General features: G+C 42.4%; 1 protein-coding gene across 3 annotated transcripts in view; it reads left to right on the top strand.

Annotated features, from left to right (window-relative positions):
- Window positions 1-19,576, top strand: part of LOC135546324 (pleckstrin homology-like domain family B member 1) — a 96,374-nt gene that overhangs the window by 15,918 nt on the left and 60,880 nt on the right. For all 3 annotated transcript variants that reach the window (XM_064974659.1, XM_064974660.1, XM_064974658.1), the window contains exons 2-4: window positions 239-340; window positions 5,006-5,129; window positions 8,010-8,180. In XM_064974659.1, coding sequence (XP_064830731.1) covers window positions 281-340; window positions 5,006-5,129; window positions 8,010-8,180 — 355 coding nt within the window. In that variant the 5' untranslated portion in view covers window positions 239-280. The remainder of the gene's footprint in view (window positions 1-238; window positions 341-5,005; window positions 5,130-8,009; window positions 8,181-19,576) is intronic.

The following is a 19,576-nucleotide window of genomic DNA, read 5'->3' as shown; positions in this document are numbered from 1 at the left end:
TTCTCTTTCACCTGTAATGTATAGACCCATGTGAATGACCATGCATGTACAGTATAAACGCCACATAAGACGAGACGAAAGACAGAGACACAAAAAGTAGATTAAAAAGTATGATTCATGTTGCCTTTTGTAAACAGCAGGACTCAGTAACGGCAGAAGGCCTTTGAATTCTTCAGAATCCTTCCATCTCTGTGTGTTAGATGTTCCTCTCACAGGTGTGTTGTGTTTTGTTCCATAGGATCCTCATGTGTCAGAGGGGGTGATTGACAACGCAGTAGATATGGACAGTCTGAACAGGAACCTGCCTGAGTGTGGACGGCAAACCCATCAAGTGTTACAGGTGTGTGTGTGTGTGTGTGTGTGTGTGTGTGTGTGTGTGTGTGTGTGTGTGTGTGTGTGTGTGTGTGTGTGTGTGTGTGTGTATGCACTGAGTGTACAAAGCGTTAAAAACACCTGCTCTTTCCATGACATAGCCTGACCAGGTGAATCCAGGTGAAAGCTATGATACCTTACTGATTTCACTTGATAAATCCACTTAAATCATGTGAGGGGACAGGTTAAAGAATTTTTAAGCGTTTAGACAACTGAGACATGGATTGTGTATGGGTGCCATTCAGGGGATGAATGGTCAAGACAAAAGATGTTAGTGCCTTTGAATGAGGTATGGTAGTAGGTGCCATGCACACCGGTTTGTGCCAAGTACTGCAACACTGCTGGGTTTTTCACGCGTGTGTGTGTGTGTGTGTGTGTGTGTATATGTGTGTATTCTGCAGTCTCATCTCTCTAACCACAGCCTGCCCTTCACTACCACTCTGTGATGAGTGTTCTCTTAATGGGGAGGGGGACTGTGAGGCCATTGTGTGAGCAATGCTATAAACTTGGCAAGCAACGTTGGAAACAAAGTCCTGGCCGTCATTGTGATGTGTAATTTTGTTACATTTTTCCAATGTCAAACCATACCCACGGCATTTTCTCCTCTCTTCTGGCGTGACATGTCAAGGCTCCCTGAAGACTATCTAGATAAGAGAACAATGAGTCTGTAACAAGCTGCCTCTGTAGCCACCTGGGTTTGGTATGGCTCTGTGTTGCTGAAACCTGGGTTCAAATACTATTTTAAATCATTTTAAAATAATTGAGCTGTGCTTGATTGAACTTGCCTGGCGCAATGGAACCAATAGAATAGTCGAAAAGTGCAAACTCCACCCATCTGGCACTCCAGGCAGGCTAAAGCAAACGCTTAAGGAATTTGAACGATGTAAAATAGTCAGTGACTTGGACTTGGACTGAAATAGGTGGTGCTACTTATTTTTGGTCCTGGTACCATTTATATTTAGGTGCAGGAACTTCTCAAAAAATTTGAGCTAATATTTTAAAGAAGGTGCAGTAACTCAAGAAGAAGAACATTTTAGGTGGAGGTACTCAGTTCCAGTGAGCTCCTGCCCAAGTCAAGTACTGCTAATAGTATTTGAATCCAGGTGTGATATGATGCAGTGTAGCTACAGATCACTGTTTTTTAAACGTAGACATCAAAGTCTGAGTCTCCTAATGTGTGTTACAACTTTATAGCACAAAGGGCTGCTAGTCTGCTCCTGAAAACCCCTGCTATAGATATAAACAGATTGAAACAACCAATCAAGGTAAAGGTGAACTGAACAGCTATAATGGGCATGGAGAGCAAATGGCAGCGCTTGCCAAACTGCCAGGAATTTGGGTTTGTAATTAAAGGGATACTGACATTGAATGTCTTCTTCCTGTCTGGGTAATATAGTCCTACATCAGCTGTACATCAAGTCAGGTGGTCCATAATGCAATTTGCAATTTGTAGTTTGAAAGGGTGAGAGAGAGGAGAGAGAGAGCAGGGAGGGAGGAAGGTAATAGAAATGTGAAGTAGGAGAAAGATGAGGTAGACATAGAGAGTGGAGAGAGGTAGAGGGGCTGGAGAGTTAGAGAGGGAACGGGAGGCAGGAGGATAGGCTCAGGGCTTAAAGCAGTAGACAGAGTTTCAGAGCTCTGGAGTGCCACAGGGGAGCAGTAGCACACAGGAAACTGCAGCTGGGTGCCACTAATACAGTAACCTATATTGCCATGCAGAGAGAGACAATGACTAAACCAGCATAAGACATCAAAGTGAAACATATCAAAGGGAGGCTGACAGAAGAGATTGAACTTGTTACAGTAGGCCTTTGGCTTATCAAGCAGGAAACACTTGGATGTTTTTTTCAGAGACGTCTCAGTAAGGTTTAATGAGGATTTTGGGGGGTTGTGTTCAGTAGGGCACACTGTTGCAAAACAAATTGGCAATGGATAATGACAATTGTTATTTCTATTGGACAGGTTTAGGTAGCATCTGTTTCACTCCGTTTCAAAACGTTTTGTCCCTACTGAACACCACCCTGATGACAGCCAATAGACAGTGACAAAGAGGCCATGTGGGATTTCAACATTTCGTCACCTACTACAAAATGGTGGCATGGTGATTAGGCCTATTACTAGTCCAAAATGTGATTACGCTATCCCCCACAGCACTCCTGGGCCCTCATCTACTGCATCTGGTCACTACTGCTAGCTGGCCTACGCGTTAAAACTATTATCATCTGTCACCCCTATCCTCTTCACCCGGGCCCAGCTTTAACTGATCGATCTAATTGAAGGTAGATCATCCTATTTGGACAGCCATTGGTGGCCACCCAACGGAGAGGCTGACTTCATGATCTATCATACTGCTGCTTGGTGTGCAGGGGTTGATTGTAAAGCGGGTGAACGAGAAAGATTATCAGCAAGGATATGCAACAGACTCAAAGTAGCATGTCATACATTGGGCTAATGATAACTGGGCTCAACCATTTTATTCCCTCTAGTCTTCTGCAGTACAATGTTAGAGTAGCCTAGGCATCAAATTAATTAATTTGGACTAAAATGAAATACAAACCCCAAGTGTGCTACACATTCAGAGAGATGTTATGATGATGATGACAAAGAGGTTCTTCACAACTTAGCTCATATGAAATGTCTTCCAGGAAGTAATCTCTTAATTGCAACTCTCAGTGCTTCAGCGGTTTCAAGTGAGTGTTGTTACCATGACAACTCCTTCTCCCAAAGCCCAAAACCCCATGCTGGAGTTTTTGCTCTGCGGGCATAACTAGGCTCCTTCACAGCTCACACTCTCTCTGTATAAAGCGATATGTAAACAGCACCAGCAGCCAGCTAGAGCAATGCCATCACACAGAGAATACATTCATACAGGCTGGATGTCCCTGGGCTATGAAATGAACCATAATGTAGGCCTGTGATCCAGTGTAGCTGCTAAAACAGTGTTGAAACATATTGTGCTTATGAATAGATAAATAATGAAAAGGATCACTCTGAATAGCCAACATGGTCATATAATGTCGTGTTTTGTCCTGACTGTTCGCCTGGATAGTGAACATGTATTGTGTGACTGTCTTTTGAAGTGTAAGGGAGCATCCGTCCACTGAGGGTGTGTTAATGGTTAGTCAAAAGGCCAACTGTAGCTTGAGGGTAGTTGTCTAAAGGTCTATTCTCTATCCCATTTGGCTTTTCCAAAATATTTGATGATATTAAGTCTGCTTCCAATCATTAACATACAACTTTACCCCTTCCCTTTTCAACACACCATACCCCATAACGACAAAGCAAAAACAGGTTTTTAGACATTTTTGCAAATGTATTAAAAATAGAAGCCAGAAGTACATTATTTACATAAATATTCAGACCCTTTGCTATGAGACTCGAAATTGACCTCAGGTGCATCCTGTTAACATCGATCATCCTTGAGATGTTTCTACAACTTGATTGGAGTTCACCTGTGGTAAATTCAATTGATTGGACATGATTTGGAAAGGCACACACCTGTCTATATAAAGTCCCACAGTTAACAGTGCATGTCACAGCAAAAACCAAGCCATGAGGTCGAAATAATTGTCTGTACAGCTCCGAGACAGGATTGTGTCGAGGCAAAGATTTGGGGAAGGATACCAAAAAATGTCTGCAGCATTGAAGATCCCCAAGAACCCAGAGCCCTCCATCATTCTTAAATTGAAAAAGTTCGGAACCACCAAGATTCTTCCTAGAGCTGGCTGCCCAGCCAAACTGAGCAAACTGACCAAGAACGCGATTGTCACTCTGACAGAGCTCCAGACTTACTCTGTGGAGATGGGAGAACCTTCCAGAAGGACAGCCATCTCTGCAGCACTCCACCAATCAGGCCTTTATGGTTGAGTGGCCAGACGGAAGCCACTCCTCAGTAAAAGGCACATGACAGCCCGTTCGGATGCCAAAAGGCATCTAAAGGACTCTCAGACCATGATAAACAAGATTCTCTGGTCTGACAAAACCAAGATTGAACTATTTGGCCTGAATGCCAAGCGTCACATGTGGAGGAAACCAGGCACCATCCCTACGGTGGAGCATTGTGGTGGCAGCATCATGCTGTGGGGATGTTTTTCAGAGGCAGGGACTGAGAGACTAGTCAGGATCAAGAAAAAAGATGAAGGGAGCAAAGTAAATAGAGATCCTTGATGAAAACCTGCTCCAGAGCGCGCAGAACCTTCCAACAGGACAATGACCCTAAGCACACAGCCAAGACAATGCAAAAGTGGCTTTGGGACAAGTCTCTGAATGTCCTTGAGTGGCCCAGCCAGAGCCCAGACTTGAACCTGATCGAACATGTCTGGAGAGACCTGAAAATAGCTGTGCAGCGACGCTCCCCATCCAACCTGACAGAGCTTGAGTGGATCTGCAGAGAAGAATGGGAGAAACTCCCTAAATACAGGTGTGCCAAGCGTGTGCTTTTTCAATATGGATTATTGTGTGTAGATTGAAGAAAAAACAAACATTTAATCCATTTTAGAATGAGGCTGTAACATAACAAAATGTGGAAAAAGTCAAGGGGTCTGAATACTTTCCGAATGCACTGTAGACTGCCATGTGAGGCCAAATGGAGTTAATACTCTGATAATTGAGTCTGTGACCTTTCTGTTCATAGAGCACGCCACTGGATCTGTTTGAGAGCGGCAAGGGGCTGAAGGTCCAGGCAGAGCGTCCCCATCTGGTCAGTCTGGGCAGTGGCCGTCTCAGTACGGCCATCACACTGCTGCCCCTTCCTGAAGGTGAGCTAATATTTCTTCTATCCAAATGTCAATAGTGAAATGTAAAGAAATTTAGTTACTCTGAGGCGTGAGCATTTGGTTGGTTCTTACACTTCTTTTGATTTTTCATGTGTGCTTTTGAAAAGTGGGGATTTGCGTGCACACACTCAATGGAGCGCATAATACAGGAACATGCATATGCTCACACATCAGCCCCAGGAGCGTAAAACTGACAGTGGCACGTCCTTCAGCCTGCAGTGTTCACTTCAGTACCACTATAACCTCTATTGGCTATACACACACACACACACACACACACACACACACACACACACACACACACACACACACACACACACACACACACACACACACACACACACACACACACACACACACACACACACACACACACACACACACACACACACACACACCTCAGTCCCAGATTAAATAGGCTGTGCTCTGACCCTGTTGTCACCTCTATTTCGGAACCATGTGACAGCAGGGGGAGGGGCAGCACTCTGAAAGCCCCCACCATAACCCCTCAACCCATCGGTGAAATTGCCCGAAGGCAGAACAGGTTGATCAGGTTGATTACCTGATATGATGGTGCATTGATCATACCAGGTGAAAACATAAAAAATGTCATAAATAAAAATTGGAAATAAAACCGTTATTTTTGCATTTTTGCCCAAAGTCGACCTTTAATGTAACTGTCCAGTGTTTCCAGAGTTAAATAGTTTTCCTTCCTTTCATCAGTTGTCCAGCAAAATGGTAATTAATGATGCTAAAAAGCAATATTCTGTGTTGGAATGGTGTGGGCTTTCCCCAACAACAACAACAACAAAAATATTAATGCGAGTAGACAACTGATTGGCCTGCTCTTTCTCCTTAGGAGGATGACATCATCCTCTATGGGGAAATAGCAAGCATTTTTTAAATAGTCTGTTACAAGTTTGAGGTGGGGTTTTTGAAGTGTTTTTTTCGCCAATTTATGCTTTGGACACAAATACGAGTATGGGATGAGTCAACAACAGTATTTGGGTATGAGTTAACAGAAAATTAACTTTTAAAAGAAAGATTTTCGCTGGCCAGATGCGGCTACCCAATACACACTGGGTCCATTGTGGGTTCTGTCAGATCCATAGTTACGAATTACTATGTGGCTACGTTTGCATCAACTATGGGTAGCTACCGCAAGAGTTTGAACTTCTGTTAACATTACGACGATGGAAGTAGCTAGCTAGGACACCGGTACACAATGTCCTTCGCCCCCATCTCGGAAGTGGTTCATTACTTTGGGTAGCATGATCACAGGCTACCCAATTAGCACAGGGTCCATTGTTAGCAAGGACATAATGTCGTAACGTTAACAGAAGTCCATACCCTCACGGTAGCTACCCATATTTGATGCTAATGTAGCCATCTTGAGCCACGTACAGTAGCTATCAAAACAATGTCATTCATCACTATGGGACCGACGGAACCTTGCTAACAATGGACCTGGTGCATACTGGGTAGCCCATGCTCATTGGGTAGCCACACAGTTACTTTAAAACAGCAGCATTTTCTCTCAGCCTCATGGCAAAATATGTAGAATTGCAGGAAAATAGCTTTAAAACTGCAACATTTTCTCTCAGACACATTACAAATTGTGTAGAATAACCTTATAAAACTGCACATTTTTCTCTCTGCACCATGGCAAAATGTGTTGAAATGCATGTTAGCTGTCCCCCCCTCCAAAGATTGGGGGGAGGCCTTCCAGTTATCCTTCCACTTATACTGTGTATTCAAAATACCCCTCCATATACCCCGCATATACCCAAGAGATGCATAATAAGTCATATCGTGCTGTGTAGAATTGCAGGAAATGTGTTTTAATATATCCCAAAAAATGTCCCCAATGGCCGTGGACCCTCTGTCTACTATTCGTCCCCCCCAATATCTACACCACAATTTGGCCCTGACCTCAACCCCCACCACCATCCCTCCCAAACACCCCTTTAGTACCCCCACCCCACCTCCTGCAATGTCCACCACTGCTACCCATTCATCTGGGGAATTCCTTTCTCCAAGCCCCTCTCGGTTTGTCTGGAGTTCTGCGGGGAGTTGGGTATGGAATGCAATGAAAAGGCTGCATCCCAAATGACACCAGATACCCTATATAATGGCAGGTTATTCCCTATGGGCCTTGGTCAAAAGTAATGCACATTATAGGGATTAAGGTGCTATTTGGGAGGAAGCCTTGGTCCAGGGGGGAGAGAGGATGAGAATGCGTATTGCACTGTGATGTGACATTCCACTGGGTTTTCTCTTATCTGGAGCCCCAGTAGAGATGAGGCTGGACAGGGTCAGTGTTGGGCGGAAGGAGGGGGTTGTGGAGGGTGGAATGTGATTTAGCAACAAAGCATTTCTATTTAGCATGTCTGCCTAGTTTAATGAATGACTGCTGGATATGACATTGACCCTCGCCATGAGTTACAAAGACTTGTACAACGGATTAAACCAGAATGAAACAAGATTACGCAATCATTCACTTATTTTCAGGGTTTCACTTCTCTTCCAAGTTGTTCTGTCACTTAATTAATAGGTAACTTTGTCATTATACAGTAACAACATGGACGTTGAACACAACAAGTAAAACACTGTAGTTGAGGTTCAATTTACAGCCACAAACAGCCACAGTCAACATACAGCCACATTCTTCTCTTGGCAACATAGTTTGATGAGACTGCTTCTATGAACATTGAGGGATCATTCTAGCCTGGCAGTAATATTTTAGTACTTCTTTAGCCGACTCCTTTTATTGTATGAACAGATCAGGCTACCGCCAGGCTAGAATCTCTCAGTTACAGTGTCCATATTTTTCTCATACTCTTCTGGGTTTTGCTCCTGAAGGCAGGACCACGTTGGGCCATGGGGCGATGGACATCAGCATCCAGGGCCCAGGAGTTGCCGCCCAGCACTGCTACATAGAGAACCGGGCAGGGATCATCACTCTCCACCCTTGTGGGAACCAATGTGCCACAGACGGGCTTCCTGTCACCAAACCAGTCCGCCTGTCACAAGGTATGGCTCCTTACAAACAAACTGACTCGTTGAAATGAACCTCAATGGCAAGGAGTATTTGTTTACTATATATATACTTTATATACAGTACCAGTCAAACATTGGGACACCCCTACTCATTTAAGGGTTTTTCTTTATTTTTACTATTTTCTACATTGTAGAATAATAGTGAAGACATCAAACAATGAAATAATGTGTATAAAAAAATAGGAGGAAGGGAAACTGTGCAAAATGCCAAGAATAGGAAAGCAATCTATTCCATAGTTCACTAGAACACAGTAAACATGGACAACAACCGTCTAAACATAGCTGAGGGCAATGTAGCAAAATGTCCACGAGAGGACAATAAATAGACCTATCACAGCCCTACAGGAAAGGTAAAAAATCCATATCTTCATTTAAATCAAGGTACTTAGTGGCCTGAAGCTTGTAAATCCATATCTTCATTTAAATCAAGGTACTTAGTGGCCTGAAGTTTGTAAATCCAAGAACTTTCCCTCTGGTTTAGCTGTTCAAGACGGTCCCCATTTCTAATTGAGGCCGGAACATGATCAATACCCATAGCTTGTAGGGAGGCAGGGTTGCCATGGTGTAAGGACTTGTAGTGCCTTGCCATGGGGTAGTCTTCATTGCCTACCCATATGGCGTATTTGTGTTCCGCTAAGCGGTCTTGAAGGCGTCTCTTTGTTCGTCCAATGTAGAACACCTTGCACTGAGGACATTCCAATCTGTAGATGACATGAGTGGTTTTGCAGTTAATAAAATGGATGATTCCCCAATTGTTTTTAATTATTATTTGATGTTATCTGCTGTATTTTATAACAAAGTACACTCTCTCTGATGTATCACGAGTCACTCCCCTTCGCAATAAGTTCTCTATGTCAAGTCAAAATAACGCATATGGAATCATGTAGTAACCAAAAAAGTGTTAAACAAATCAAAATATATTTTATATTTGAGGTTCTTCAAAGTAGCCACCCTTTTGCATTGACGACAGCTTTGCACACTCTTGGCATTCTCTCAACCAGCTTCAACCTGGAATGCTTTTCCAACCGTCCTGAAGAAGTTCCCACATATGTTGAGCACTTGTTCACTTCTTTTCGCTCACTTGCAGTCCAACTCAACCCAATTGAGATGGTTTGGGATGATGTCAGGTGATTGTTGAGACCAGGTCATCTAATGTAGCACTCCATCACTCTCCTTCTTGGTCAAATAACCCTAACACAGTCTGGAGATGTTTTGGGTCATTGTCCTGTTGAAAAAAAAATGATAGTCCCACTAACTAAGCGCAAACCAGATGGGATGGTGTATCGCTGCAGAATGCTGTGGTAGCCATGCTGGTTAGGTGTGCCTTGAATTCTAAATAAATCACGACAGTGTCACCAGCAAAGCACCCCCACATCATCACAATTCCTCTTCCAATCTCAAATTTGGACTCATCAGAACAAAGGACAGATGTCCACTGGTCTAATGTCGATTGCTCATGTTTCATGGCCCAAGCAAGTCTCTACTTATTATTGGTGTTCGTTAGTGGTTCCTTTGCAGCAATTTGACCATGAAGGCCTGATTCACGCAGTCTCCTCTGAACAGTTGATGTTAAGATGCATCTGTTACTTGAATTCTGTGAAGCATTTATTTGGGCTGCAATTTCTACGGCTGGTAACTCTAATGCACTTATCCTCTGCGGCAGAGGTAACTCTGGGTCTTCCTTTCCTGTGGCGGTCCTCATGAGAGACAGTTTCATCATAGCGCTTAATGTTTTTTGCAAATGCACTTGAAGAAACTTTCAAAGTTCTTGAAGTTTTCCAGATTGACTGACCTTCATGTCTTAAAGTAATGATGGACTGTTGTTTCTATTTGCTTATTTGAGATGTTCTTGCCATAATATGGACTTGGTCTTTTACAAAATAGGGCTATCACCTGTATACCACCCCTACCTTGTCACAAAACAACTGATTTGCTCAAACACATTAAGAAGGAAAGAAATTCCACAAATCAACTTTTAACAAGGCACACCTGTTAATTGAAATGCATAGGGTTAGGGTTAGGGTTAGAGAATGCCAAGAGTGTGCAAAGCTGTCATGAAGGCAAAGGGTGACTACTTTGAAGAATCTCAAATATAAAATATATTCTGATTTGTTTAACCCTTGTTTGGTTAGTACATGATGTCTTAGGTCTCTCTTTATGTAGTGTTGTGTGATCTCTCTTGTCGTGATGTGTGTTTTGTCCTATATTATTTATTTTTTAAATTATTCCTAGCCCCGCATTTTAAATAAGAACTGACTTGCATAGTTAAATAAAATAAAATTCCATAGTTTATGTCTTCACTATTATTCCACAATGTGGAAAATAGTAAAAATAAAGAAAAACCCTTTAATGAGTAGGTGTCCAAACTTTTGACTGGTACCTTATACAGTGGGGCAAAAAGTATTTAGTCAGCCACCAATTGTGCAAGTTCTCCCACTTAAAAAGATGAGAGAGGCCTGTAATTTTCATCATAGGTACACTTCAACTATGACAGACAAAATGAGGGAAAAGAATCCAGAAAATCACATTGTAGGATTATTCATGAATTTATTTGCAAATTATGGTGGAAAATAAGTATTTGGTCAATAACAAAAGTTTATCTCAATACTTTGTTATATACCCTTTGTTGGTAATGACAGAGATCAAACATTTTCTGTATGTCTTCACAAGGTTTTCACACACTGTTGCTGGTATTTTGGCCCATTCCTCCATGCAGATCTCCTCTCGAGCAGTGATGTTTTGGAGCTGTTGCTGGGCAACACGGACTTTCACCTCCCTCCAAAGATTTTCTATGGGGTTGAGATCTGGAGACTGGCTAGGCCACTCCAGGACCTTGAAATGCATCTTACGAAGCCACTCCTTCGTTGCCTGGGCGGTGTGTTTGGGATCATTGTCATGCTGAAAGACCCAGCCACATTTAATCTTCAATGCCCTTGCTGATGGAAGGAGGTTTTCACTCAAAATCTCACAATACATGGCCCCATTCATTATTTCCTTTACTTGGATCAGTCGTCCTGGTCCTTTTGCAGAAAAACAGCCCCAAAGCATGATGTTTCCACTCCCATGCTTCACAGTAGGTATGGTGTTCTTTGGATGCAACTCAGCATTCTTTGTCCTCCAAACACGACGAGTTGAGTTTTTACCAAAAAGTTCTATTTTGGTTTCATCTGACCATATGATATTTTCTCTATCTTCTTCTGGATCATCCAAATGCTCTCTAGCAAACTTCAGACGTGCCTGGACATGTACTAGCTTAAGCAGGGGGACACGTCTGGCACTGCAGGATTTGAGTCCCTGGCGGCATAGTGTGTTACTGATGGTAGGCTTTGTTACTTTGGTCCCAGCTCTCTGCAGGTCATTCACTAGGTCCCCCCATGTGGTTCTGGGATTTTTGCTCACCGTTCTTGTGATAATTTTGACCCCACGGGGTGAGATCTTGCGTGGAGCCCCAGATCGAGGGAGATTATCAGTGGTCTTGTATGTCTTCCATTTCCTAATAATTGCTCCCACAGTTGATTTCTTCAAACCAAGCTGCTTACCTATTGCAGATTCAGTCTTCCCAGCCTGGTGCAGGTCTACAATTTTGTTTCTGGTGTCCTTTGACAGATCTTTGGTCTTGGCCATGGTGGAGTTTGGAGTGTGACTATTTGAGGTTGTGGACAGGTGTCTTCTATACGGATAACAAGTTCAAACAGGTGCCATTAATACAGGTAACGAGTGGAGGACAGAGGAGCCTCTCAAAGAAGAACTTACAGGTCTGTGAGAGCCAGAAATCTTGCTTGTTTGTAGGTGACCAAATACTTATTTTCCACCATAATTTGCAAATGAATTCATGAATAATCCTCCAATGTGATTTTCTGGATTTTTTTCCCTAATTTTGTCTGTCATAGTTGAAGTGTACCTATGATGAAAATTACAGGCCTCTCTCATATTTTTAAGTGGGAGAACTTGCACAATTGGTGGCTGACTAAATACTTTTTTGAAGAATAATGGTTTGGGGCTGTTTTTCATGGTTTGGGTTAGGCCCCTTAATTCCTGGGAAGGGAAATCTTAACGCTACAACATAAAATGACATTCTAGACGATTCTGTGCTTCCAACTTAGTTGGAAGGCCCTTTCCTGTTTCATCTTGACAATGCCCCCATGCACAAAGCAGAGGTCCATATAGAAAGGGTTTGTCGAGATCTGTGTGGAAGTACTTGTCTGGCCTGCACAGAGACTTGACTTCAACCCAACCGAACACCTTTGGGATGAATTGGAACGCCGACTGCGAGCCAGGCCTAATCGCCCAGCATTAGTGCCCGACCTCCCTAGTGCTCTTGTGGCTGAATGGAAGCAAGTCCCAACAGCTCTGTTCCAACATCAGGTGTCCACATACTTTTGATACACCACATAGTGTATCATAATCAGAAAGTCATGCCATGACTAACCTGGTAGACAGTCAGACAGACTCAGAGGATACACAACTACTATTGGAGGAAATGGGTGAGGTTGATTCAGACGAGACAGATTTGGGATTGCACAAAGGAGCTCTGACTCAGGGTTACTGCCCCCCCCCTACACTACACCAACCCCTTTTCTCTTTCTCTCTGGTGTGGATATTAGTTTGAGCCTGTCGGAGACAGCTGCGGTTTCAACACCAACCATCTCTCCCGCTGCCAGGAGTCACCGTGAAACAATCATGCGCGTGTAGCCTACTGCGATAGTTAGTGACTGACTGTGAAATAGGGCAATACACGAGGCTGCGTTGGAAGGAACAATAGACAACAACGAATTGTAAACGCTAAATATTTAACTGAATTGGATTGCATCCCTACGCGTTGAATTAACTAATTTTTCTGCTGGCTCCACTAGAAGGCAGGTGGAGAGCGCTCTTTGTGAAAACATAACGTAAACTATGTGAGTAGCCTGTGGAAGAATACTGATAAATATTATCATTACCAAAAGAGTCGTCAAGACAAGCACGCATTTAAGCTTGCTGTTCTTCAACAATCATTTGCCGTTCAGGAAAAACACGTGGCTCGTTTTAAAGGAGCAGCTGCGATGTTAACAGCGGAGGGCAAGAGGACTTTCATTTGGATTTAAAGTAAGCTTTTCTTCAGAATTAAAAGTAATGTGTATGCTGTAGAGTGTTTCAACTGTGTGTTGTATCTACATTTTTTTTGCAATTGCTTAAACATCAATTGAGGGCCACAAACCGAAAGCGAGTCGCTTGATTCACTATAGTAGATGGGTGACGTTATACAGCAGGTATTACATTGTAACATCCAAATTATACATTTGACCCTAATCTCGAGTCATGCATATATGATACAAAGTATTCTCAATAACGTATATTGTCAAAAATATGATGTACCTGAACCATTGCACCAGTAAAATAACATTGATCTTTTGTATTAATATTTAGTAATGGCAATACATCACGCTGGTTCCGCACACAATATGTGATTTTGTTTTGTTTGTAATATATATATATATATATATATATGTCAACTTTGAAGATTACTTTTATCTCATATTTCTGCAATAGTATTGTTTATTCCACTGAACTTCCTCATCCACCTGAGTTCAATTTACAGACAGAAAAACATACAAGGGTGAAATCACTAGTCAAATCCCCGACTATGACACTGCAGTGATCCCTTTTCATTTTGTCATGGTCACCGGATGCCTGTTTACGGGATACATTTCTATTCCTGGTCGATGTGACCTAAGCATGCTGTTAACCCTGTGTAGAATCTAGATGGGATCTATTCTCATATTAGCAAGCCCACTCAACTCCCCCGTCCAACATTCTGTCATTTCTGACACATTGCATTGACCCTCTTTGTATGCATAGGAAGTAAAGAGGCATGAGGTGCACCCCCTCTGCAAACAAGCATCGGGCTGTCATACAGTTCCCTCCTTTTTTTCAGCTTGGTGAGCCCCATATCCTCCTGCTCATGCTTGGTGGGACCTGGACTCCTCTGTTTGTGAGGCCACGTCCACATAGCACAGATAGAGAAATAACCCATAGCCATCTGTTTCACTGACATGACCAGCAGGAGTATTTATTGTCTTATGATGTTCCGGCAAAAGGGGGTGAGAGGGAGAGTGCGTTCAGTGCACATCTGTTACTAGACCCCCTCACACCTCATTGTGCTACTCACAGAAGGTGGCAGATAGTTTCAATATATTGTATCTGGGACAGATGTTATTGAATACATTTCTCAATTATGAAAGTATATGAAGAGGAAGAAGCCTGCAATCCTTATCGGTGGTGTCAAATGCCACATGATATATGGTAGATGGTTGACTGTGTTACTTATTTTAGCACCAAATTAACAGCAATGTGTCTTACCAAAATACTGACACCATCATTCAATTTATTATTCACAAGCTTAAAATGTACTTTCTCATCGGGTATTGCTGTATGGGTTACCTTTAAAATGCAGGCTGACATCCTAATTCTGACATCCAACTCAGTTATGTTGGTGAAAATAGAATGGACATATGAGAACGTGTCCTTCTCAGATGAACTTCCACTGCTTTCCTGTGAATCTCCTATCTATCTTCTGGTATGTGTGGCTGCACTTTATGTCCTCTGCATTGGCTAAAGCATTGAGTGATTAACTGGTGAGCTTGAAAGTGTCTGGCCTTTCCTTAAGCAGTAAAACACAACAATGCCATGGCAACTGTCTTGCTTACTTTTTAGGCATCCATTTGTCCAGTATGTCCTCTGCTTTAGAGATGTCTGACACTCTAGGTCAAAGGGAGTCTTTCTTTGTTGAAGCCAACTGAAACATCTCCGCTGATCGCTATTTTTCATACATGCCCTCACGTTATCAGAATAATCAGAAGTATTTGCTATCAGCCAAGTTTCCTATCTTATTTCAGTGGTCCCAATGGCTCACTTTCCAAGGCTTAATAATGAAGATATTTTTGGCAAGCTATACTACATTAAAATGATGATATGAAAAAGCTTTCATATTGTTGCTTGACAAGGTTCAAGCAAGGGTTTAACTCCAGGGAATGTGGTCTAAATGTGACAATACCGTGCTATAAGACCATGTAGTACCCCTCAGGTATGCCAACCCAACCTTCTCCTATGGTTACTTTCATCTACCAGTTTTTCATGAAAGAATATCTCTTGAGGTGATGCTGTTGTCCTTGCAGATCAGGGTTTGTCATTTCCTGGAGATTTGAATCCCTGCCAGTGCCAAGGTGTTTTCAGGGAATAATGGTCTGTGCTCGTTGGTGTCACTTCTAGTTGTGTCAAAGTGCCCTTGAAGTAAAGACATATCCACACCCATCTCAGACAACCTCATCTGTGCTTTTTGGTTTAGAATATTGAAAATATAGTCATGTCAAATCACCTGTTGACTTCTCTTAAGTCTTTATCTTGAGTAGGATACATGGTTCACTTTTTGGTTGTAATTGAACAACATGAATATGGTAACTTGCAGAGACAGCCCCATACGAGATAAGAAAGATATCCATTGGAGCCATTCCCAAAGTGCACTCACTGTGATGAGAACCCAATGACTTCTGCCATTAATGCAGTGGTAAAGGAGAACTCTGCCTCGCGATGTTGAGGGAATCAATCTCGCTGATTAACTGTGAGGATCTTGGCTGCTCAGCCGCCAATCCCGTTCTCTTCCAACAGCCCCAATTCATTATTTTCTGTTAAGTTTTTTTTTCCATTTACCATTGAACCGTGTCCTCACCCAAATGACGGCATGAATTTTGATTATAAAAATGGCAACATGTCATATTTTACTGTCAGGTTGCTTTAGCAAAGAACTTGAATAAACGTTGCACTCTCGTGCTGTTTGGAGATCAGAGGTGAGTTTTTTTTAAGCTCAGCCTTCTGCTGAACAGAGTAATGAAATATTGCTCTTAATCCCATCTCTTATTGGAATCCATGAGATGCTTGTCTCTGGTGAAAGGGTTCTTCACTTCAAGTCTGAGGAGAGCTGAAAACATATGGACGGATTAGATTTTTACATTTTTTAATCAATTGAACCTTTTTAACTAGGAAAGTCAGTTAAGAACAAACCCTTATTTACAATGACAGCCTACACCGCCAAACCCTAACGACACTGGGCCAATTGTGCGCTGCCCAATGGGACTCCCAATCACGGCTGGTTGTGATACAGCCTGGAATAAAACCAGAGTCTGTAGTGATGCCTCTAGCACTGAGATGTAGTGCCTTAGACCGCTGCGCCACTTGGGAGCATGAGAGGAGCTGGGATCAAAAGTTGGCCCTGGCATTTCTAACACCATACCCAAACCGGACGCTTGCAGTTGCTAGATAATTTGTCCTGGGATATAAATGTTGTTGCTAGCTAATTTGTCCTGGGATATAAACATTGAGTTGTTATTTTACCTGAAATGCACGAGGTCCTATACTCAGACAATTAATCCACACATAAAATGGTCAACCGAATCATTTCTAGTCATCTCTCCTCTTTCCAGGCTTATTCTTCTTTGGGCTATATGGCAATTGGCATCTAACTTTCATAGATGTATTACCACGACCGACTGACCTCAGTTGATCTTTCAATCACCCACGTGGGTATAACCAATGAGGAGATGGCACGTGGGTATCTGCATCTATAAACCAATGACGAGATGGGAGAGGCAGGACTTGCACCGTGTTCAGTATAGAACTGAATGGAACAAACTTCTATTTTAGCGCTTGGCAATACAGATGCTCATTGATGCGCGTGAGCACTGTAGCTCCCTTCAGTAACCATGAGCACAACCGTTCCTTGATTTTAACTGGCGGCTTTATTCTGTAGTTTTAGTCAGAATTATCACCTTCCGTGAGAACTATAAAGTAAATGAAAAATACAGTTATTAAGCACACTCTTACAACCTTATCTTACGAGTGACTTATTAGCTTGGTATAACTCTGAAGTGCTTACATACATAACAGTTTAACCGGTGCTATAACAGTATCATATTAAACACATGAATAAAGGAAAAATACCTCATTGGCTGCTTATTACAGAAGGGAGGAAATCAAACTTCACACGTATTATTCCTGGCATGAATTCACACTTCATCCTAACATACACTCTTCAACCTTTATGAACTACACCCGATGACATGAAAACTTAGCTAACGCAGCGCAGGATTGCCTTCCCTCCAAAAGTGTGTTGCTACAATAAGGATCCCCGTTACAACAGTATTAGCTACGTAGTTCCGCTTGTCTTATCATTTCCCCTGCACAGCGGACACGTAAACAATTCAAACAAAGGACAACAACATAACCTGTAAGTCTAACTGTCAGTTACAGGTGCAATGATTGAATGACATGTATGTGTACATTTATTTTGCAATGCTCACACACGCGATGCGAGTAGTGTGGTCAGCATGTAACACCCCTGCCCATTATTTTCCTTGAGGCCCCCACACCGGGCCATTCTTCCTTTTGAGACCCCCACACCGGCCCATTTTTAGCCAGCTAATGAGCATTTTGCACAAAAAAAATGTTAGGCAGACCAACTGGTCTAAAAATGGACCAGCCCAACTGGCATTTGCCAGAAGTATGGCCAGTCTGCCCCTGGAGTAGAGATCCCTATAGGGGAACATGATCACCCGAGGATCTATTCTACAACCCTGTCACTGGTTTAGTGCACCCGCTGCTTATACTCTGTCCTCTCCTATGATTAACCAAAGGTGATTGACTAGGGAATGTCCAATGGGAATGTGACCCCTACAATGTTATGGAAGTGCTCTAGTGGAGAGCTCCACGGACCACCTAGGGAGTTGGGTTAGGTATCTCTGTGTTATGATTTGGTATAATCGTGGTCTGGTTAATAGTCAGTAGATTGACATTTGCTCAACAGCTCTGTCTCAGTAGAAATAAGCTGAGGAGGAGCCCCTAGACAGAGGCATGGTGGGACAGCATGAACAGGGCATGGAGATGAAGGGAGGTGCTGTAGTGAGGAGCTGAGTTCTTTTTTTTACATAGGGGAGGCCTCTCACACTTCAGTGTTGTGATGCCAACATATTAGCAACATCCACACAATCACTTATCATATCACTTATCATATCAATAATGTATACTAAGGTCTTAGTAGGTTGCTCATTACTTAGTGCCCTGAGTTTTCACCGGTCTGGTCAAATGGTTTGGAAATACTCTGGGCCCTACTCTTGATACAGATAAATTGTGAATAAAGAGATTAAGTTAAGTATGGATGCCTCCAGTCTCCAGACACATGTTCACATCCAGGTAAGTCTGATGACAAGATGCAAATGATTTAAGCTCAATGTGTTACCACCATCGATCAATCTTTATGTCTCTAAAGACGTTCTCCATTTATCTATTCCTCTGTACAGTAGCTATATCTGCAAAAGATGACTTCTAGATTTATTGACTTCCAGCATAGTGATTGCCTGGGGATCTTGCTAATGGTATTGACTCACTCAATTACTATTTGTTGTGAAAGATAGTTAATTATGAAAACAAGGCAGGAGAATCACAGCATGCTATTTTATGTGTCCCGTATTCTGATTAGACCTGCGTGCTTAATCTAATTTATGATTCCAGTCAGGGAATTTCCCCGGGCTTAGGCAGTGGTAGGCCTGAGGGCCAGGCACACCCACTGGGGAGCCAGGTCCACCCAATCAGATTGAGCAAATAAAAAGGTAACACACCTACAGCACCAGTCAAAAGTTTGGACACAACTACTCTTTCCAGGGGTTTTCTTTATTTTCTACATTGTAGAATAATAGTGAAGACATCAAAACTATGAAATAACACATATGGAGTCATGTAGTAGCCAAAAAAGTGTTAAACAATTCATAATGTATTTTATATGTCAGATTCTTCAAAATAGCCACCCTTTGCCTTGATGACAGCTTTATACACTCTTGACATTTTCTCAACCAGCTTCACGAGGTAGTCACCTAGAATACATTTCAAATAGCAGGTGTGCCTTGTTAAAAGTTTATTTGTGGAATTTCTTTCCTTCTTAATGCGTTTGAGCCAATCAGTTTGTGTTGTGACAAGGTAGGGGTGGTATACAGAAGATAGCCCTATTTGGTAAAAGACCAAGTCCACAGAGAAATGACAGTCCATCATTACTTTAAGACATGAATGTCAGTCAATCTGAATCATTTCAAGAACTTCAAGTGCAGCCGGAAAAAACGTCACTATGATGAAACTGGCTGTCATGCTGCGGAGGATAAGTTCTAGTTAACGGCACCTCAGATTGCAGCCCAAATAGATGCTTCACAGAGTTCAAGTATCCGACACACCTCCACATCAACTGTTCAGAGGAGACTGTGAGAATCAGGCCTTCATGGTCAAATTGATGCTAAGAAACCACTACTCAAGGACACCAAAAAGAAGAAGAGACTTGCTTGGGCCAAGCAACA

This window comes from Oncorhynchus masou, chromosome 9 (genome assembly GCF_036934945.1).
Source record: "Oncorhynchus masou masou isolate Uvic2021 chromosome 9, UVic_Omas_1.1, whole genome shotgun sequence".
NCBI lineage: Eukaryota > Metazoa > Chordata > Actinopteri > Salmoniformes > Salmonidae > Oncorhynchus > Oncorhynchus masou.
Note: the sequence above shows the minus strand (reverse complement) of the source record. Positions and strands in the feature narration are given on the sequence as shown.